The sequence below is a fragment of the Caloenas nicobarica genome, chromosome 4, assembly GCF_036013445.1.
Source record: "Caloenas nicobarica isolate bCalNic1 chromosome 4, bCalNic1.hap1, whole genome shotgun sequence".
Classification (NCBI taxonomy): Eukaryota; Metazoa; Chordata; class Aves; order Columbiformes; family Columbidae; genus Caloenas; species Caloenas nicobarica.
In genome coordinates, this window is record NC_088248.1 from 20,577,102 (window position 1) to 20,600,250 (window position 23,149).

The 23,149-nt window shown below is 38.7% G+C and overlaps 1 protein-coding gene across 9 annotated transcripts in view; it reads right to left on the reverse strand.

Moving 5' to 3' along the window:
- INPP4B (inositol polyphosphate-4-phosphatase type II B) overlaps positions 1–23,149 on the reverse strand; it is a 310,888-nt gene that overhangs the window by 168,033 nt on the left and 119,706 nt on the right. For 8 of the 9 annotated variants that reach the window (XM_065633318.1, XM_065633317.1, XM_065633315.1 and 5 more), the window contains one exon: positions 731–849. The exons of the other annotated variant lie outside the window; for it this stretch is intronic. In XM_065633318.1, coding sequence (XP_065489390.1) covers positions 731–849 — 119 coding nt within the window. The remainder of the gene's footprint in view (positions 1–730; positions 850–23,149) is intronic. 9 annotated transcript variants of the gene reach the window in all.

Below are 23,149 nucleotides of genomic sequence, written 5' to 3' on the forward strand. Positions count from 1 at the left end.
GGTAAAATTGTGTGTGTGTTCACATTGAGACTTCCCTGTTCTTAATGAGACTCTCCAGTAATTTAAGCAAGTTACACCTACATTGTCTGATCACAGTTAAATAATTTTCTCTGTGAACAACCTTTGCTCATTCTGACACTGATGCTCACAGGGCAAAGCAAAGACTAGTAAAGCAGTGTCAGACAACTTTTGCTGTAATATGTGATACAACTTACTAACTATTTAATATCAAGTCACAGACATTACATACACACACTTTTCCCTAGTTATAGAAGTAAGCTACTGTTTTTCAAATTGCAAAAGCATCAACTTCCCAATTGAAAAAATAGAAAAAGAAACACAGATAGGGTAACAGACCATAAAATACACCTCTCCTTCTGTAATTTAAAAATACTTTGCAAAGTCACTGTACTCTTAGCTTTACTTCGTGTTGCCTTATCCTTTCATGAGAGCAACTATTCCCCGTTTCATTCTAGACCTATGTCTGGAGAACTGGAGTAGTTTCTACGCTTCTGCTGGTACAACAGAGCTTTCATGAAAGCCAAGTTCATTTCTAACTGTTTACCCTGGTTAAATGCCAAGAACTACAGAACACTCTTAGGTATGCTTTGCTAACTGCCAGGGTGTACCTAAGACTATGCACTAACTTGTTTTATTTCTCATTCCCTTTCTACGGAAGAAATGAGCAATTCATTAATCACCACGTTAATTGAATAAGAAAGACTCTCACCTCCACGATTTCAGTGCTTGAATACCTCGTCAAAATGTGCTCTGCTGGGTGTACCACTGAGACTTGTATGAACGTATTCAGCTTCCGATCACGGGTCGCAGACACTAGATCCTTGCATGCTGGAGACAGTACAAAATAAAAATAAAATACTCAAAAGAAAACTCTGGGAAAATGCTGTCACAGGCACAGAACAAAGCAGACCACGCTCCGGCTCTACACTAAACCTCTCGAGACAAGCCGATTTAACAGAGGAAGTCCCTTGGAAGTAACATACAGAAATAGGAAGTCACATGCTGCAGAACTGAACTGAGATTTCATTTCCACTAAAAATACTTCAGCTTCTGCAAAGCTGCCTGCCAGAGGCTCATCAGCTCCAGTATATGAATGTGCATGCGCATACGCACACACGCACATTGCAACAGTGGGTAATTTTACATAAGCATTCATTTAATTTGCCACGAAATCTCTCTTAGCAGCCTAACTTGATCATCTCTTGTCTGACAATTTTCACAGTACATGCGAAACGCGTTCTCACACTACATTTGAAACACATTCTAAACCAGTTAAATGCTATCAGTGATTAGGTTATATAGTCTGATACTATGTTATGAACTTTTTAGTAGAATTAATCATGGAGTAAAAATCTACAAAACTAAAAGCAGACAGTGACATAACCAATTCTTTTGTCAGTGAATGGCATATAAATGAGAAGAATAATTGTATTCTGGCTATATGACATCACTATTAAAACTCATTTTACCTGATAAATATAGGGAAATTCAGTTCTCATTTAGTAATTTATTTTTATCCTGGGCTCACAGTCATGCAGGCAACTGAGCTGACTCTTTAGATGAACACACCTTATGCCTTCTAACCAAAAAGATGAAAGCGTGAAAGAAATAAAAAGGATGAGAAAAGAAACAAAGGCACTGTTGGCTGCTCTGCAGAGGGGATGCAGACTAACAGGGCATATATTGCCTCAAAAGCAATACCCATCCACCTCACCTTCTTCAGTAAAGAATATGCAACAGTGAACACTGTGACAGGATCCATCCAGTTTTTCTGCAAGTGTGACAAACCACACTGGGATCTCAGAAGCCTGAGGGAAGAAAAGCCTCTGGTTTCAGAGAGGCTAATTGTCAGAAGAGAGCTGAGGACATTTTCTAGGAGTCACTGCCAACTGAGGGCTTCCTCAAGTGCGGCTGACCTTTAACATTTTAAAAGGCGAGTCAGATCATCCTCAGCACAAGCAAACCTGCTCTGATGAGAAACCAAGGCAAAGAGAGCTCTGATACACACAAAAGGCCAACTCAGCTCAGTTTATACTTTTTGTTGGTTTTGGTTGGTTGATTTTGTGGTGTGGTTTGTTGTTTCTTTTTGGGGGGGGGGGGCGGGGGGGGGTGTGTTTGGTTGGTTGGTGGTTGTTCTTGGTTTTGTTTGTGCTTTTGTTTTTGTTGTTTGTGTGTTTGGGAAGTTGTGGGGTTTTTGTTGTCGTTGGTTTGGTTGGTGTGGTGGTGGTGTTTTCTCAGTCTTTTCTCCTTTGGGCTTTGACCTGCTGCTTGAGGAAATAAAAGAAAAATTGGCTGAAGCTTTTTTACCACTCTTCCGTAACAGTTAAAAGAGAACAAGAAAACAAGTCTAACCTTTCCAGAATATTTTGAAGTTTTTTGCTTTAGCCCAAATTTCCAATGAAAACTTTTAGTAGACAGTCTCAAACTGCCCCTACCATAATTTGATGGTAAAAGTGGGATAAGAATAAGTGATGAAGTCTTCATGAAACAACTGATATAACAGCACCAGACTTGAACAGCAAGTTGCCAGCAATTCTTTGCTACTAAGGCTCACTCCGTTATCAAAATTACTCTAAATATTAGCACTACTTGATATGACCTTATGAATTATACAAATAGATTTATGGAAAAGCAGTTACCAAAGCACAAAAGGTTGGGCAGACACCTGCCTATTGGAACTATATCCTCTCTAAAGGTGACCACAAATGCCGTATCAGATCACCAAAATTTCCAGATACAGCCATTTCCCCCCACAAACCCTGATCTTACACCACCACCCAATCCTTAAATGTTCTACTCAATAACAGGGTTTTTTTAGCATATAGCACGCTAAAGCACACCATTTCAGAGAAATAGCAAGAGAGTTCATGCTCACTAGCAGAAGCTGAAACACCAATAGAGATAGTCACATTTTTCACACCCACCACAAAGGAAGGGCCAGCCAGCTCATAATTCAATAGACCTCCAAGGCTGACAATAATACACCAGCAGAGAAAACCAGAAAGAGACAAAAACTTAAGAAAAACAAAAATAAAATCCCCCCAAAACACCACCACTGACTCCGGCAGGAACCGTACAGCTAACTCTTGTAAAAAGTACTAACACATGATAAATTGAAGTAAATTTGCCATAAATAACAGTCTGATTTACTTGTGGGATGTCTCAAATACATTAACCGGATGTGGCGAATTCTTTTAGCAGGCAAGAGCACAGGCTTTTATCCTACGGATAAGTCTTTAACAACAGAAAGAAGATTTGCACTAAGTGGTCACCACCTTGGTGATATCCGAGCATAGAAAACATTTAATTTCTGTGATCATTGGGCAATCCAGTCATTAGATCATGTTCCTGTAAAAAAGCTGCCTAGCTACTTGATCATTAATTTCGTTAGTTAGAGTTGATATTAAGATAATTTATCTGCATATCTCCGATGGGGAGGATCAGCACAAAGTATTAGAATACTCTGGGAGACCCCAGTGCAGAAGGATAAATGAAAAATGAAATGAAACCTGCATCTACTATGATGACAGAGTTATTTGTCTCTACATTGGGTTACTGCTGCTCGCAACTACCCTTTCAGTCAGAGAGGATGTCCAGTAAGGTTGTTGCTGGCAGAGAACTGAAGATTTGGTATGACAGAGAATTTGTTAGTTTGAGCCACAGTGCATCATTTCCCTTAAAAACAGCCCAACTGAAATGTTCAACAAAACATAAGGACTACTTTTAAGCCGATACCAAAGAACATAAGTTTGTTATAACCTGTTCACAGCCTGGCAAGTCCCACAAGCCCCGCACTGTGCTATTGCCCTTTGAAATATTTTACTTAGCAGTACCTCTGAAAAACCTTAGGTCTTCTCAAAGAAATAGTCATCAGACTTTGGACAAACTGAATCATTACATAGCCATGTAGGTGAAATACCAGTTATATGTTAGATATTTAAATACATCTTTTGGGTATTATTGACACACTATTCAAAAATACACAGATGAAAATACAAACGTGAAAGGCATGCTAAGGCTGTTTTCCTAACTACAAATGTAACACAGTGAATCTCCATCATCACATTATTTTTCAATACTTCACTATGCTTGAGTTAATTCTGGAAAAACTCATCAACAAAACTCAACGAACTGAAATGACAGCTTGTACTTACATGCCAAAAGTATATGAATCTACTCATTGTGACTGTTGACTCAGTGTATAAAAGCCTGAGTAATCCATTCCCCTGGTGATCCCATCTCTGCTAAGACTATCGGTGTATAATGAATGTTTAAGGAAGAACTGCATTAGGAATCATTTATACTTTTACATCAACAAAGAAAAAAATATAAGATGGTAAGAAGAAAGAACTCTCCATAGCAAGCAAAGAAAAAGAAGGAAAGACATACAGCAAAGTAAAGACTTATGTAGAGCAAGATGAAAGGCTGGAAGAATTGCTCTGGAATATTTTTACAAATACATACTTAGTATTTTGCAAAATTCCGTGGTCTACATGTAAAACTATCTTACCATTTAAAGTGTCTTAAAACAGATAACATTTAATCAATGTTATTCTTCAGTTTTTATTTTCTAAAGGAAAGAAAGGCAAACGGAATATTAATTGTTATCTCATTTCCATTACTATTGTTTTTCTGTTATTAAAACTATAATATTATTCTTACATGAATCATAGTAAACCAGTGTTCCTTCTCTGTTAGTCATCCTGTACCACTAAAATGCACACAAACCATGAGTAGTGTACATGCAAACCACACAAGTAGACGTTTGATTCCTGAGCCCTGCCACATTCAGTATTTCTCTGTTTTCTATGCTGCACTGGCATGCTGGCTGGGCTCTTCATCCTTTGGTGTGCGTGTGCATATAAAGACACCAGAAGAGAACGACTGGCTACTTTGCTCAAGACCAGGTTATGCTGTGAACACAGTTTCAGTGACCAAGTCATGCGATCAGGGAGAATTTTCTGAAAACATTACCTAGATGGAGGAACAGCACAGAGAGAAATAACTAACCCCAAAATAGTCTGGAAATTCATTATCTACCTTCCCTGAACCTATAACAATTCTGACCAGGCATTCAACACTGCTTCCAGCCCTAAGTCCACTGGAGGCAAAAGAAATTCATGTGGCAGAGAAACAAGGAGACGCAGCATCTCCCAGAACTGAAAAAAATCCAGTTGCTGGAACAAATTACACGGGCAGAGGGAATGAAAGACATCATCAACTCAGATTCACAGAGCTGCTTGGGAAAGATGCCAAAGTCTAGCCCAAAAACTGGGAAATTGCATTCAAATGGCAACGTTTATTTTTGTTAGTGAGGGAAATTACAGCACATTGGTGCATGTCTTCCCAGACTATGGATTCACACAATGCGTTTACTAGCCTACATAGCAATTTGTGACGTAGCTTTTTCTCTAACCAGTGACAGAAGTGGCTGGCAAGGGACAGTAATTAACCATCATACTCCTGTTGTCTCCAAGGCACACTGTTCTGTATGCCCGCAAAACAGAACAGAAAATTATTTGTATCTGACGACAAGGGGCATGGGAGAAGCCTGTGTGTCTCACACACATATATATGTGAACATAATGTTCAAAACAGTTTTCATCTCATTGGCATTGCAGCAGCATTGTTATCCCAAAGCAACTTATAAATAATAATGTACAGTCTGTCTTGATAAGACTAATTAGCTGGGGTGCAGCTATTCCTCAGTGGGCAAAAGGACATATCAAATAAGAGAACACTACATTCAGACCTGTGCTACATGCAGAACTCTAAACAGTACATTGTTTTCTTTCCTCTACCCTAGGGTATCTTGAGGACGTAGAGAGGCGTGGAGAAGAAAGCGCACATCATTGCTGCTTCTGCCTCCACTGAACTCCCAGCGCTACCCAAGTTTGCTAAAAAGAATCTCTTCACATAAAGGCTTCGGAATAATCCAGCTTCAGAACATACGGGAAAGTTTTGGCCATGGGTTTGTGGTTAGGAGCATAAACGCAACTGTGAGAGATGATGAGAACAGGAGAGTGATGTGTTCCCTGTGTGGCAGAACATGCCTGAAAGCAAATGAGACAAACATTTGAGGACTGGTATTAGCAGACAATGGTGCTAATGAGCACCCCTCCAGCTAGTGCTCTATAATAAGTATTATTAATTGGTTTATAATAAATACTATTAATTGGTTGTCCCATTCATGGCTCAGTAGGAATGCTCCGGTTTGCTAGGGTTAAAGAACACATCTACCTAGGGACCAAAAGAACAGAAACGTTACTCCTGTAACAATTTGCAATGTGGCCTCCCAGTAAAATTCACTGTACAACAATAAATATCAAAGGCCACAGAAATTGTAATATCCACATTGCCGCAAAATGAGTGCACAGCTATATAAACAGGCATGTATCAGGAGGGAAACCCATGAACAATAATGATTGAAACAGATCCCCAGGCTCAGGTAAGCTCTGCAATGAAAAGAACCTGTATGGAAGAGAAGACTCATTCAGAGCAATGTGTACAAATAAGAAAAGATTCACTGATTTTCACTTAAGAGAGGATTCCTGTCTCTGGTGATGACTTGTATTAAAAAAAAAAAAAAAAACAACATATCTGTTCTCTGGAATGTACAGCTGGTTGCTAGAGTTACCTAGTTCTATCTCAAGGAAATGCACATACATATTACAATTAGCATCCTTCAGGGGATGCCTTTAAATAACAGAGGGAAGAAAATTTCTACCAACAGTCCAAGAAAAACAGATGACAGGGAAGTTGTATCAGGTGAAGCATAAAGAAAGATATCTATGACATCTCTACAAATACAGGTTTGGTGAGGAAAGAAGAGATAAATGAAAAAAAAAAAAGAAACAAAAACACGCAACCACAAGCGCCACCAATATTAGCAGTTCTCACCGTAAGTAATATACCAATATGCTGTCCAGAAAAACATCAAGTATTACTCACTTAATCTGCACTTAAAAGAACACAATTATTTAGGAGTCACTGAACCGAGATACACACGAGTGTGTGTACACGAGTGTGGGGTACACTGATGGAAGGCAGGGACAAGCGATCATGCCCATGAGTTGAGATGCCAGCTGCATATGAAGTGATAAATCTGGTTAGAATTGCACCACTGTGAAAACCCAAAGTGATCTAATTCAGGATAAATTCTGCCCACCCTGGGTTCTTCAGTACCAGGGAAATTTTAGGGTTTGTGTCTGTTGTGCCTTACTGAAAGCCTCATGCAAGACTAGAGCATTATGTACAGCACTTTCAAACTGCACCCTTCTGCTTCCTCCAAGAAGGTAAAATAAATGCAAAGCGTTAGACCTTGATTTTGCATTGCCATTCTCAGCAGCAGTAACAGCTACTTCCTGAGCATGGGTTTCAATTCTTCTGATGTGTTAGAACAGACCTATTTCATATTGCAGCTTTGCTATTCAGCCTGGAAAACTTCAGCTATTTATAGAGTTTAAGTATGATAGATGCCAAGAGTTTCAGGAAAGTAGCTGACTGGGTCAACGTACAGCTCACAGGCCTTGTATTTCCACTGCAGAAGTGAATGCATGGTTACATATGTTAACCATCCATTGGGTGCAATTTTGGTTGTGCATTAATCCATTGCTAACATTAGACGATCTGTTCCAGCACATTCACTGCTAGCCATCATGCTCCTCCAGCTTTATTTACAACTGTGTTTAACTGACTTCTGCCACCTCTGTGCTCTAGACTTGAGCTACACAATGGCAATGAGGTCACAGAAGTGAATTTCTAGCTTTGCTCAGAACAGCTGGTTCCTTAAGTCATGAAACAAACTGCTCTTGATATGTTTAAACTCCTTTAATTTTTGAAACTATACCTGAGTGTCTCTGTGTATCTTTCTTGTAGAGTGCTATGTTTTGTTACAAAAATGTAATTCTTCCAAAAAAATACTGCATCTCCTTACTGAGCACACTGCATCCAACAGCACAGAGAAGTCTGTTTTTCTGAGGTACTGCAGTACACACTAGTGACAGCAAAGCAGAGCTTTTGCTGTTGCTTTAGATTCTCAATTATCCTCTTTATCTTCTGTCTAAAACTATTCTGCTCATGGCACTGCCTATTAATAGTATTTATGCTCTGAACCTGAAGGTGACTTCAGTTCTCTGATGAGGGAAATGAGGAAAGAAGAGGAAAAAAAAATGAAGTCTTATGAAAACTTGCTATACATTATTACATCCCAAAATATATTCATATCAAAATAGATTTTGATACTGCTATTTCAAGGCTGTAATTTATTTTTGTATTGTTGGTATTTTAGAATACCACAAAAAGGTTTAAATCTCCTGGAAACAGAGCTAAATACCATTTCCCCTTTCACATTTCCCAACATGGTTATATCAAGTATCTAATAAAGAAGTAAGCTTGCTGTAATTTCTGTCAGACATTTCCCACTATCCTGAAAACAAAGTGGTTACAAGTTTAAGTACCAGCTAAAGAATCAAAAGAATGGCAAGTGGTATACAGAATTCTCTTTTCCTTTTAACTATGAGTTTCTTTATACTGTAAGCTCATAGCAAACACCTAGAACCTGTAACAATCTATTTCAGGTTTTATAAATAAAATATGTTCTGCTGGTTTTCTAACTTTTTGAAAGAAAATAAGTGTACAAAAATATATCAGCAATACCACAACAACATGAAAAGAAACAAAAGTGCCAAGCCTCTCTCAAAGTTTTCAGTGTGCCATATCTGTTTTTATTATAGCAGCATACATTGCTTGCTTTGACATAAGCCTTTCTACACTGCTATACCAGTTGTCAAGTGAAGCATTATGTGGTTTTGATCCTCAGGATGCAGTATTACTTTACAAGACTGCAGAGACAACCTTTTCCTCTGATATGTAGAGAAAATTCAGCTGTTGCTTAGCCTTACTCCGAATCCATGTCTTCGTATACATCTTTACAGCATACTAGCAGGTAGGCAAGGAGAGAAGCTTCCCTTGCAAAATGCAGGGTGGCAATCAAGCACCACAGAAGCCAGCAACTACAGCAGACAACAAGCTTCAGAAGGTCCTCTAAACAACCTGAAATCTTTTAGGGTGCTTCTTCACTGCACTACAGCAGCTTTGAGCAGCTGCAAGGAAGCTGCTCTGGATTCTGGGTAGAAGTCCAGCTACAGGGGCCCAGAGCTCAGTAAGGAGTGATGCACCTTGCTGCTTTGGCATGTCAGACAGCCTGGACAAGACTTCAGGATCTCACAACTATGTTGCTATTCCCACCCAAGCTAGCTGGTGTTAACATTGCTCCAAGTACATCTGCACAATAGTGCCGGTTCAAAGGCTGCAAGACAGATGTCCCTTTCACATAAACTTCTCCTGAGCCAGCTCTCTAATTAATTGTAAGCTAACCAACTCTGTGACCATAGCTCTGTTGCCCATGAGACATTCCCAGTGAATAAATCTATTCATTTTTTTCCTTCAAAAGAAAATGTTACATAGGAAAGTCAATCAAGATGAAGGCGCCACAACAAGATGCAGAAGAGACCTATATTAAAAACAGTCATCAAATGCTTTGGGTTGGAAGGGACCCTTCCAGATTGTTTAGTTCCAAACCCCCTACCATAGGCAGGGACACCTTCCACTACACCAGGCTGCTCAAAGCCCCGTCCAACCTGGCCTTGAAGACTTCCAGGGAAGAGGCATCTACACTTCTCTGAGCAACTAGTTCCAGTGCCTCACCACCCTCATGGGGAAAAATTTCTTCCTTGTAGATCTAATCTAAACCTAACTTCTTTCAGTTTAAAGCTATTACCCCTCATCCTGTTCACTACATGCCCTTGTCGAAAGTCCCTGCACCTGGACCGGCACCGTTTAACGTCTTTGTCGACAACGTGGACAGTGGGACTGAGCACACCCTCAGCACGTTTGCCGATGACACCAAGCTGTGTGGTGCGGTCAATACGCTGGAGGGAAGGTACGCCATCCAGAGGGACCTTGACGCTGGAGAGGTGGGCTCATGTGAACCCACAATTTAACATAAGAACAATAATAACTCACAAAGAAGAGACTGACAATAGTTAAGATTTGCAAGCAAAGCTATTGCTCAACAGTCTAACTGAACATCCTTTAAGATTCATTTATCTGAAATGTCTTCCTGTGCATATACCAAGGATGGAGCCTCCAGTGACAGGTGAGGAAACGATGTAGTTTTGATCAATTTCACAAAGATTCGTAAACAAACACCAACATCCAAGGGAGCATGGTGGAAAGGTAAGAGCACTGTAGGACTCTTCATGCGCAGTGCTCAAAAAAAGCCACACGTGGCCTTGAGAAAAACTAGGCTGGGTATAATTGAGCTGTATGATTATAATTTTTTTTTTCCCCTGTTGAGATGCTAAACTCTAGTCTGATTCAAAATTGGTTCTTATTGCATAGGTGCCTGTCATGTTGAAAATGACTAATGAGTCTATCTAAAAAGAGGATCCTCTCCAGAAAAATAGAAAGCAAAGCACTAGTCCCTCCAATATGCAAGAGTTCATCTTTTAGCAAAACAAAAACCACACTCTTTGATATGTCTAAACGGAAACCAGACTAAAATATACTTCAAAGTCAAGGCAAATAAGGGCAAGACACACTTTTAATCAAAGGAGAAAATAGATTTCTGCAATCCAGAACAATCACTTTTAGTCCTGTAATGATTAAATTTCCTAGTCAGGAAATGCATGATAAATGCTGTCGTTAAAAGCAGCAGACATTCTAATACAAGTAAGACCTGTCTAAAAAGGTGACAATACAGGATTAATACCTAAATTAGAGATCCAAGTAAGAGACAATGCTCTACTCCTCAGGAGATTTCAAAACAGCCATTCAGACAAATAAATAGAGATTAACAACATAGAATATGCATGAGATAGCAAAGTGTAACTCCTTTATAAAGATTTTTTTAAATATATATTTGTATCTTTTCATATAAGTGACAGAGCCCAGAAATAATAAAAGCTCACAGATCAAGGGTTGTATCAGAGGACAAGTTTCAAGGAATCCATCTCATTTTGTATTACTTTACTTGCATATCCTGAAGAAGTAACCTTTACTCCTAAACTTCCCAAAAATGTACATCTTGACTATAAGAACTCTGTTGGTACAGACAGCCAGCCTTTAAAAATGCACACAGGGTGACAAATACCATACTGACTGTAGAAGTTGTGACACTCATAGACATCATTTTCAAGTAACATTTTTTAAGCAGCATATACATTGGCATTTACAGTTTCATCAAAATCAACACTGAGCTCATCTCCTCAAAGATGTTGGCCCCTAATCATTACTCTAAATTGTTAGCTCACAGATTTACAAAAGGTCTGCAGCTTGTATTTTAAGACAGATCTAGAAGGAGGAGACATTAATGATTTGTACAGAGCAGCAGAGCCCAGCATACTGTCTGCTGAACCAGTAACCTGGATCCTTATACCATAAACAGACTGTCATTTCCAGCAGGAGTTTCTTCAAAGGTGAAAAACTGCTATTTACACAATACATATTTGAAACTGACTTGGTTTTGATATGTTGACATATGTAAAGACATAGCAGACTTCTTCCCACAGAGATAATTCAAAATTATTTCAACTCCTTTGTACAAATAAATATTAGTTGAGGATTAAAAATAAAATAATAATAATTATGTCTTTCACTTGTTTCTGTACAGAGACCTCTTGGTGGATTTAAGATTTAAATCCAGAATGACCAAGGTATTGCTGTTCTTCATCTCAATGGGGGCACGTTCAGATCCCATTTCAATTTTTAAAGCAGTTCATTTACAATCCAACAACAAAAAATCCTCAGCTTCTTAGGTGTGAAGAATTCTGGCCTTCAAAGCATGTTAGGACAAAATTCTTCTTACCTCATCATAAAGAAATTCTGTCCTCATTCAGTCCCTCAGAAACCAATCTTAAATGCAACAGAGAGGATTTCACATTAAAGTGTCAGCTTTGACTTGTTTTGAACATTTGAACTATATTCCTTCCACAAGACCGGCGTTTTTTTAATTTAGTTCAATTTATTTCATTTTAATTTCACATTCCACATAACAGGAAAAAGAAACAAAAAACACAACACACACACACCTAAAAATATGGTTAATCACAATAATAAAAGCGTCCATAACTGTACTAGAAACTATTATCAACAGGAAGTGGGGGTAAAACAATGATGAAAAGCATTCTTAGGCATTTTGTTTGCTTTCAGCAAAGCCCAGCACCTCAGGTCAGTCAGCTTATAGCAGACACAGTAGCCAGGCTGCATCCCAGTGTCGTGCGGAATTTTGTGGTATTGCATTTAGAATTCAGGTTCTTTCCAGGCCTGTAGGGGAACCTCATTTTCAAGTCAAATCTCACCGCAGGACATGTTTGAAAACTTTCAAAAAAATTAAATCTTTAAATAATGTGCTCAAAAGTGGAGGATTACTTCAGTCTTCTATTAATTAGATGTTTTTATTTTTTGGAACTTCTGTTTCCACAAATGAGGATGAAAAAAAATCCATTGATAAATGTTTTATAACATGAAAGTATTACTGCCATTATTACTATAGGCATATTTAGAAATGTATCTAATAACTGCCAATTAAAAGACAAATGTTCAGTTAACACAGCGTAGCACCATTAGAGCTAAAAAAGTCAAGAGCTATCATGCTTTGAATTATTTAAAAATGTTTCACTTAATACATCATTGGCCTAGAAAACAGAATTGTTTCATGTCTGTTTAGCCACTACCATTCTGCAAAACAAGAAGCATGGACTACACAACTACTGAAATCTGTAAATAATTTGCTTGCTTTTTGTCTATATGATCTACACTCCGTATGATCTATACTCTTTTGGAATCACAAGGTGACTTATCTTCAAGGAGAAAGCCACACACGGAAAGGAACGCGAGGAATTCCCCAGACAATTCCTCATGAAGCCTTTTACAGTGTGGGCTAAAGGTTAGAAAAGACCAACTGCAAAAAGTGACAGTAGAAAGTCAAGCGTAAATGCATAAAAAGACAGAGATGTCCATGAGTGGGTTTTAAACAGAGCCCTCTAAGCCTCCACACACCTGCTACCTAGCTTTGGAGGTATTTAAGCTTTCAACTGTAAGAGGTCCCTACGTGCCCATGAGTTGGCTTCTGGGCACGTCCCAGTTGCCTCAGCCTTGACAACGCCGAGCGGCTCCGAGCTCATCTCTGGCCCCGTCAGGACCTGCAAACCACACGCCTCTCCCGACAGGCTCGGGCGGGCAGGCGGTGGTGGGGCACGGCTGCTCGGCCACGCTCTGCAAAAACATCACTGCTGATTTCCCTCACCACAGACCCGGCGGGAAGGCTGAAGGAGAAACGGTGCCAGTGCCCCTTTGACTTCAGAGCACTGGACCAGAAATAGGTCAGCCCAGGGCAGATCCCCAGGTTTCTCATCCTGCCCACCTCTAGCGGAGCAGCTACAAACCACAAAAAACGTTGCCGAGTATCATACAAGGGAGTGCATACAAGCAGACACTCAAGTCTTCCTCTTGAAGCTGTCCCATCTTGGTTTAAAAAAGGAAGATTTACTAACAGCAGGTGTATGGGAGACAAAAGGTAGTTTGAAAGGCAATCTCTGTATTTTACATCTATTATTTTACATTCATTTGTCCTTGAATTCAGGCCACTGTCAGAGTCACTCCAGAACTCAAGTACACCCCACCACGAAAAGGGCACTAATTGCCAAACTGTCATCCTCAGTTTACTTTGTCTTCGGTCCAAATTCTTTCCCTTTTCTTCACAAATAAAAGAGTTTCAACTCAGGTAAAAGTGTCCATTTCAATTGTATTCCTGGCCAACAACACTGCTGCAAATACATGTTTAGTAAACATTCCACTTTAAGTTTGCATTTTGCAAGCCTTCCCACTGGTAAGCCTTCCCTGTGAGAATATATAGGAAAAAAATAACTAAAACATTGCATACAAATATACACAGAAAACCAAAAATTAGCACTAACCACATATTATCCCATGCCAAGAGCATTCACAAAGCTTTAATTGCACATTTGCTCAACTCTCTCCAGTCCCAACTTGTTCTTTGCCCACAAAGCAAGGCAATCCAGGCTGCTGTTATTATCCTTATCTGAGGCACACTAAACACACCACAAAGTATTTAATAACAATGAGAGAGTGGAAGTTTCCTAAAACTGCTTGAGTCTGCATAGATGGCAGCAATTTTAAAGTCTAATTTCAACATAATTATCAAAGATTATTTAGACATCCTGACAAATTTCTAGATCAAGCAACAGAGATCTTACTAGCAACATACAGTACAGAATATGACAAGAGTCCATGACAAACCAATCACTAACAAGCTCTAAGAGGCCTCAAAATCCTGTTACATGACAAATCCCTGACACATAGATCAATGAATCATCTTGTTTGGAAAGGACCTCTTGAGCTTATCTAGTCCTCCTCTGACTCCACCTAATCAAGGTCAGCTACAGCAGGTTTCCCAGGACTGCATCCAGTTGAGTGTTGACCATCTCCAAAGATGGAAACTTGACAACCTCCCTAGGCCATTCGTGCCAGTGCTTGGCCACCCTCACAGTAAAAAAGTGTGTTGGAGGATTGTGTTCAGATTTAATTTCACGTATTTTAACTTTGGTCCATAGTCTCTTGTTGTTTCACTGGGTGCAAGTGAGAAGAGTCTGGCTCCCTCACCTTCAATTTCTCCCAACAGCATTTAGAGACACTGTGATAACATCCTTCATGAGCCTCCTCTTCTCCAGGCTAAGCAGTCCGAGTTCTCTCAGCCTCTCCTCATATAAAGGATGCTCTCGTCCCTTGATCATAAATGTTACTTTTGGCATCCCAACTGATTCAGTCTAATAAATCCAAAATACAAGCCATTTCTCATACCTGCCTAGAAGAAATCAAAGGACTTTAAGGAGCACTGCACAGAAAGAAAAAAAAAAAAAAAAAAAAGTCAGCCACTGAAACACAAACCCAGAAATACTAAAAACAGCTCTTACGCACACTTACTGGTATACACAATCTGGTTTTTAAGTAGAAATAAACTTTAAAATTTTAATGCTACCAGACAATGCAGTTTGATGGGAGAAAAAACCCTTCTACAAGGAGACGCAGTGTAGTTTTAAAGGATTTATGAAAATTTAGTTTATTCTTAGCAATGAAGCTGTGGAGTAGACAAATGTTTATTCCTGAAAACATTCTGCAAACACTGTATGCCTTCTAAGTCTACCTGACTATAGCATGGTTAAGGAATTTTAAAAAAAAAAAATCAAATCTCTGTTGTAGGTAAGGAAGTCTTACAGAGCTTTCTATAAGAACAAAGGAATAACTCATCCTTATTTGGCTTGTTGCTCTCTGCATATAAATGTCTGCAACAGAAACAACACTCAATAAGGATTTGAAGAACCCTCTTCATTCAGACCGGTTTCGTAGATCCACAGAGGAACCAGTCATGCACTTATTACATATGAGATAAGCACAAAGCTGCCAGGTCATACGAGAGCTGTACCTGTGGTCTCGTTGGTCACGCAGTGCAAGAGCGGGCTCAGTGCCAGCCTCATCTAGGAAGATACTGCTCATAAGAACTCCTTCCATAGCCGAGAACTGCTGGGGAAGCCGTTGTTCTCCCCTTCCCAGCTCAGCCCCTGGACTCACACGTACCTCTCCCGTTTGCTCTGTTTCACCACTCTGGCACCCCAAAGACCAAAGCTGTAATAGGTAACATGCACATATATGCCACATATACAACGCACCCCCCTCCACCAAAAAAATAAGAAACCCACAAAAAAACCCAAAAAAACCCACAAAAAAACAAAAACAAAACCAAGAACAAATCAAGTCTCACAGCACGAGATCTAAGAGCCCTTCATGGGAAGCATGCTGGGGAATCTGAAGAGAGTCACTTGAGAGAATGAGGTTCAAAAACTGACCTGGAAAGAGCTCATCAGTTGACAAGACAAATAGGAGAAAGTACACACAGCAGGAGGTGTATTTTGGGGGAAAAGCAGGAAGAAAAAAAATGTGCCAAAAATAACTTCTCTCTGACTTAATGATCTTCAATTCTACACTCCTAGGAACTAGTTTAAAAATACCTTGGAAACACAAGTTTTCAGTTTCATCAGAATAATTTAAAGGTTTACTTCACATTCACCAGAACACCTAATACTTCAGAAGCCAAGCATTGTGCTTGTAAAAATATTAAAGGACAAATGAAGGTAGCCTACTGAATAGTTTGGTTTTTAATATCTATGTGCGAAAAATCAATGAGATAGCCCAATTTTGCCAGAATTGCATCAAATCTCTACCTACGTCTACAGATTCTCAAGTAACTCTGGAACCTTTTTCCTAAGTAACTTGCAATAAGACTTACAAGTTATTATAAAGGTTTCTGATTGATTTGAGTATTTAACCTCAAAAACTAGAATTAATTCAGGCAAAGCAGCATGAGTACTTGTATTGGTAAAGAGTGAGGTAGATTAACTCATGCTAAGAATGAGCTGTTGTAATTAATCTGCTTCCAGTACCCAACCTCACTAGGGAACTGAGCTAGCTCTCAACATCACAGAAAACATTACAATTTTCAGCATAGACACAACCTTATCATTTTGAAATTTCAGACAGCAGAAATTTTGCAAACTTAAGTCAACATTTATGAATTCTATGAGAAAAATACAAAAGTCTTTTCAATATCAAGAAGAAACTGATTTTACACTAAGCAGCCTATCAATTTTATTTACTTAATATTTGAAAAAGAAAGGTCCTTCCTAGTCTTATCTCCCCTTTTTTCCTCTGCTTTGTAGATGCGGCAGCTTGGTAACCCTAACAAGATTTCAGAATTTGTACATTTCTGACATAATTTAATCCTATTATCTGCAGCATCACTCAAGAACTAAAGTGATAAATCCCTGTCTCTCACAACGGTTAAATTAAAAAAAAAAAAACCACAACACAACAAAAAAGCCCCAACCTTTAAATCATTTAAATAGTTTTTCAAAATTCAAGTATCTACAAAAACTCCTCTCTAAACAGATTATCCACAGCTATTCAAAACTTATCTCTAGATAAGCATTTATATGAAACCATGTGCGAGTCACTGAGGTAAAATCTTTATTCTATTAGATTTTAAAGTTTCCCTTACTCACAGCCTTGATATATACACATTTGTATTTACAAGGCTGTCAAACACTTTCTTCTGGTAGTTCAAACACTTTTTTTTTTTTTCTCAAAAGCAAAAGCTTCCAGAAACAGAAGACACTTAAATTTAATACAGCAGAATGGAAGAAAACTGTCTGAAACCCAGTTTGCTCCTGGGTTTACTAATACTGATACCCCAAAACATCCTCATGCTACTTATTACTCACATCAGTACGTCCACGGTTTCTCTATTACATCATACTGGAATATGCTCCATCAGTAATGATCTGCTCCCTCATGCTGGTTCATCATGTGCTCTGACCCACTTCAGAGCAAATAAACGTCCCTACATTTAACGAGCTCACTGTGGTGACTAACGGCTACATGGCATGGTGTAACGTAGAATCTTCATCTCTATAACCTACACAGAAATTGAATTTATATAAGTCATAGCTGTTTAATGAATATCATTAAGTAGCAATGGATTCCAACAACTTGAAAATATTTCTGTGACTGCTTCTGTCAAGAATTCCTTCTTACTGACACAGAAACTGAGTAGATAGCTCACGCAGTTCACAAAAATGAGTAATGCTATACTAGATATAAGGGGGTGTCATCAATGAAACAAATTTTCATATATACAGATATCTATTCTATGTAGTTCATATATCTTTCTATATATGGATATATAGATATTCTACAAAGGAATATATTTCAACTACAAAATGTTATGTTATAGAGACAATTTTTCAGATTCTCTCAATATGTGAACAGCAGGAAGAACACTCACCGAACAGCTTCCAAACTGTCATTACTGGGAATTTTTGAGTCCTTGCATATTCAGCGATACAATTAGTACAGATTAATATTTAAGGTTCATGAGAGCACGCTGCTTCTCTAGCTGCAATGCAAACGAAGACAATCCCTACGCTAAAGGGACTGAAGGATAGATTTCTGAAATTACAGTAGTGCCTACAGCTACAGATTTGAAAATGTGGCCTAATTATCTGGGACTCAAACTGAGCATATATTGGGCGGGGGGAGGAGGAGAAAAAAAAAAACACAACACACCACACACACACAAAACAAAAACAAAACCACAAAAAACCCCACCCCCCACCCCCCCCAAAAAAACACCAAACAAAAACAAACAACAAAAAGCCCCACAACAACAACACCACCACCCAACCAACCAAAAAACCAACCAAACCTGAAGAAACCCAATTTTCTGGATTTGTTTTTCTGAATTTTTTTCCGTGTATACAGAACACGTTCTTAAAAGAGGACTTAATATAAGTTTAAAACTGTAGGTTAGCAAACCATGATGATATAACACAATTGTGCATAAAGAGAAGTGCAATACATTCAACTTCACTCAACTCCAGGTGATTCCACTTATCAATTTGTTCGATATGTGCTACCTTGCCTCATCACCAAACACTGACAAAAGACAGATGACAGTATGACAAGAAAGGTGAGGAGCATTAACTACCTCAGAACATTTCTGGAAGATGGTTGCACTTTTTGCCCTACCTGCACTGAAAGGGATTGAAAGTCAGGTCAAGTTCACCTGCACAAGGTGGGGGAAAAAGGAAACTACTCAAGTTAGTTTAAAACCACAAGTCCTAAGGCAATACCATTCAAAATGTACCATCAGTCTATTAGACTAGGCTTGAAATTGCTACCTCTTTCAGAGGGTCCTTTCTGTCAAGAAAAAAAGTTCACCCTAATGACACTGAGTTGCTAAGAATAAAATGTGTTTACAGCATCATGCCGCAGTGCAGAAGTCCCAAAACATGCAAAAGCCAGACAAGTAGTTCCCAGAGAAGAAAAGGAAAAAAAAAAATTATCTCTGATCACAATACCTTTTCTACTTCCTTAATTTCTTCTAAATTAACTTATCTTTTATCTATTTTTTGTTGTTGAAAAGAAACAACATTAATATCTATCAGTGAAACTAGGAAAAAATCCCGACTAGCTAATTTGGTGGAACATGACATTTGTGTGGGATCAGAACAAATTCACATGAAATTCAACAGGCTGTTTCAACAAAAAACAGTGAAATGTAAAAATAAACAAAAAAAATAGGCACACCAACCCACCATTTATTTTTGTGTTTTTTGCTAATAGTGTTCCTAACACAGTCAACACTTAACTTTTTTCAAGGGATAAACACCCTTCGGCATAAAGCAAAGCTTTCAGATTTACTCAAAAGTGTGATGATAAGTACTTTTTTTAAAATTTGGCTAACAAAACAAAGTCTCCATTATTCACCAGCTCTTAACATGATGAAACAGAAGGATAACTGAGTTAGATGGAAACATTCTACTAGAATCAGGACTTCGACTTCAAGTTTGTGGAGTGGATAAGAAGAGGATTTCTGCTGATCACTCTTTTAAGAAAAATTGCTGCTGGTAAAACTCTAGATTATGTTTCAGGATTGAAAAAAATCATTTAGTCATGGTCTTTGAGTAGCATTGGTGTACTACTTAGGTTCAGTATGCAGAGTTGAATCTGCTTCAAGACCTTTTCCAAGTGATGCCATCACAATATTCCTTTGGGAAAAATAGAACACTCAGGCATAAAAACTTCTGCATTTACAGATGGACAGCTCTGACATCAACTCACCATTTGGGAAAAATTAAGAAAAAAAAAAGCCCTGAAAGTTTTAATTCCGTATTTTTTCAACTCTCAGTGAAGGTTTCTATGAATTGTGTACTATTGAGTAAGATTTTGTGAAAGGACATAACTGTGAGATGTACATTATTCTGTATCTTGAGTAGTACCTAGATGTTATGCAACAACAGGACAGTCCATCAAATTTCACTGCCCTAACATACCTCACCAGAAAGAGAAAGCTTGTGGAGATGCTAGACAGGTGCTCTCTGTGCCTGAATATGCCTACAACATGTGCAGAGACATACCTTTCTATACAGTTGTCTAGATTATTATACTATACCCACAACTCTAAGATCTCTTGCCCTGTCTATCTGTCTTCACACATCTAATCAACTAGACAAATTTGAAAACACTGAAAAGTGTCAAAAGGAATTCTACTGGACATCAAGGGAATAGTAAACTTTACTTTTAGACTATCTTTTAAAATTTATTTCTCCATATTAACATCATGTTCATTACTGAGTTTGCATCTGAGCTCTTTGGCTACCAACTGTTTCTTCTGCCCTGTTCCTTCATTTTTCTGATTGAGTTTCCATGTGTTGCTTTATCACTTCAGCATCAAGTAAATGCAAATACCTTTAGAGGTGCAAGGTCTTAAAAACTTCTCAATAACATTGAGTCATATGCATAATATAATTTATTTCCCATCAGTATTACATAATACTTCAGCTAACTTCACAAAGTAGCTACACTGGAAGCGATGTGAAGTCGGGAACCTACACCATATTTAGTTAGATCCGGGACATTTTAAAGAAGCAACCAAGCACAGTAACTCCAAAATGAACATCTATAAAAGAGCTAACCCAGTCCACTTGAAAGTCATGGGAAAGATTCTTTGCTCTGCTGTTTGTTACATCTGTTTTCTATTTAGGCCCAATATCTGTTTTTTTTCTCCCTTTGCTCTGTTCCTCTTCTCCATTCAGCACTCTGCACAGACTGGAATGTGCTACTGCCTAGTGCTTCATAAAACAGCATGTGCAACAGAATGACTTGAAAAGGCAAACAACAATAAAAAGTGTGAAAAGTAGAACTTCCCAACAGTTACAAGATTCAAAAACCAGCCGTATTTCCAGAGAGTCACCAGGAATTTAAAAATAAAATAAAATAAATATCTTAGTCTAAAGGAAGTTCCGATTCCAAACCAAGGAAAGTTGCAAGATCAGGTACATTCCCAAAAATGCTGAGAGTATTGCAGTGGAGAGCTGTAATTCAGAAGAGTTTTATTGTTTGCTTTAGCCTCAGAGAAAAAACAAACAAACCAACCCACCCACTTTACAATAAAATAAAAAAGGTGGCAATATTTTGGATGTTTATAAGGAGAACACTTTCCAGAGTGTTACAGATATAGAATACAACAAGTTAGCTACCACAGCAGAATACAAGCCTCCAGAAGTGTTTTTAGTAACATTATTTCAAAATTTAGTTATTAGAATTTCAAACACTAAAGAGCAGCATTTAGATATACTGTCCCTAAATAAAAGTCACATATTAGGCAGGACTCAAAAAGCTATATTCTGTTTCAGTTACTGGTGAGTTCTATTTCTTTGTTATTTATTGACCAACTAAGACGAATTGCAAAGTACAGTTATGTGATAACTGATTTTTTTTTTTTACATAGTTAAAAGCACATATCTTAGCTGATATAAGCAAATGTCTATTAGCATACGTATTCAAAATAATGTTTGAATCTATCTGCTACTTAACTAACATAATATAGTTTATATAACACATATGAACAAAATTATAGCTATAAGCCATTCCTTCAGCGATGGAGACCAGTTCCATGGGTTATTAACTGTCAGACATGTCTTCCAAATTCTAAATGCCAAAGACCAGTCTAATCAAGTTGAAAGTCTCTACAGAGCATTAGGATTTCTTTACCTAATTCTGGCACACATCATAGCAGTGTGGTTGCTTGCAGCAAACCTCTCATTACCATGCCTTGGTTACCCTCACAAAGAGGTTTTGGGAGTCCTTGGTTATCTAAAGCTAATGCCAAGTCTTTAATTTGACGTAAACCAAGCCTTCAAAAGGCAAGATCAGCCAAGCAACGCCTTTGGCCTGCCCACAGCCATGGAGCAGCTCTCTGGCTCAGCTGGCATGGCAAAGGCAGCTCTCGTTTCGCAGATGCACAGACCAGCCTGTCGGAGCGCGACTTCCTTCCAGTCTTACCAATCACCAGGTGAACAGCACAGGCGACATCTTGACCGGCTGCCCTTGCAAGAGGCATTTGAACTGTCTGGTTGGGCCTAACAGCACATGCATCCTTACCAGCTGAACTGTTGCTGCCTCACTTCTCAGCAAGAGGTGTCTGCTGTGTGCGCGTACGTTCGTACACAAACAAGTAGCACAGTGGTGGTGACTGGGGTGGCTGGAGCTGGGAAGTGTTGGCATGGGTCTGTTTATGTTCCAGTAAGAAGGATAACTTATGATAAATTGAAGTCTTCCATGGACCACTCACAGTCACTGAAGGTGGATTTCTCCAATGCAAATTTGTTGTGCTTAAATATTTAGTATTATTTTAGAATCATGACACTAAGAATCAGATTTACATAGTTGCCTACACTGCCAAATATCCCTGACTTACAACATTGGCCAGGATCATCAGTCAAAATGAGAGGTTTACACCATCATTTGTTACCTGAACAGCAGCAGAAGTCAATGTATGAGATCACTCACAGAGTGCAATGACCCAATCAATAATGCTGCAGGACAAACCACAGAACATAAATTCCTACCAGAAACACCTAATGCAAAACACATAATACTGACACTGAGTGAACAGAACTCTGTCCAGCATGAGCCCAAACAAATCCAAAAATGGCTTTACATTGTTTTTACACTTCTGCCTGCTGGCATTATTTATTACTAAAAGCAACTTCTCCTCAACTACAGCTCGCCTAATTTGCAGTCACCACCTGTAACACCTTTCTCCCTCTTGTACAGCACACCAGGGCTATTCTGGGAGTTGTTTGTTGCTGGAGCATAGCAATTACTAGCCACGTCTAAATACAAAAAACGCACCCACAAACTACTCAGCAAATTTTCAGTAATGCTATAAGTATCCAGTTCTTGAAAGGCATACAGGTATAGCTACCCAGACGTAGTTAAGGGAATCTAGAAATTAGTTTGTCAGACATAATTGCATCTTCCCCAAAGGGCGCTTTAGGGTATGAGCTTTTAAATCAGCATAGTTACAGCAATGCAAAAGCCAAGTATAACCCAGTTCAAAGGACAGGGTCAGGAAACAGCCTACCATGATGGAACAAGCAGGGCGAGAACCTGCAGGCATGTCACCAATGCCATCATGTTTGCTGTG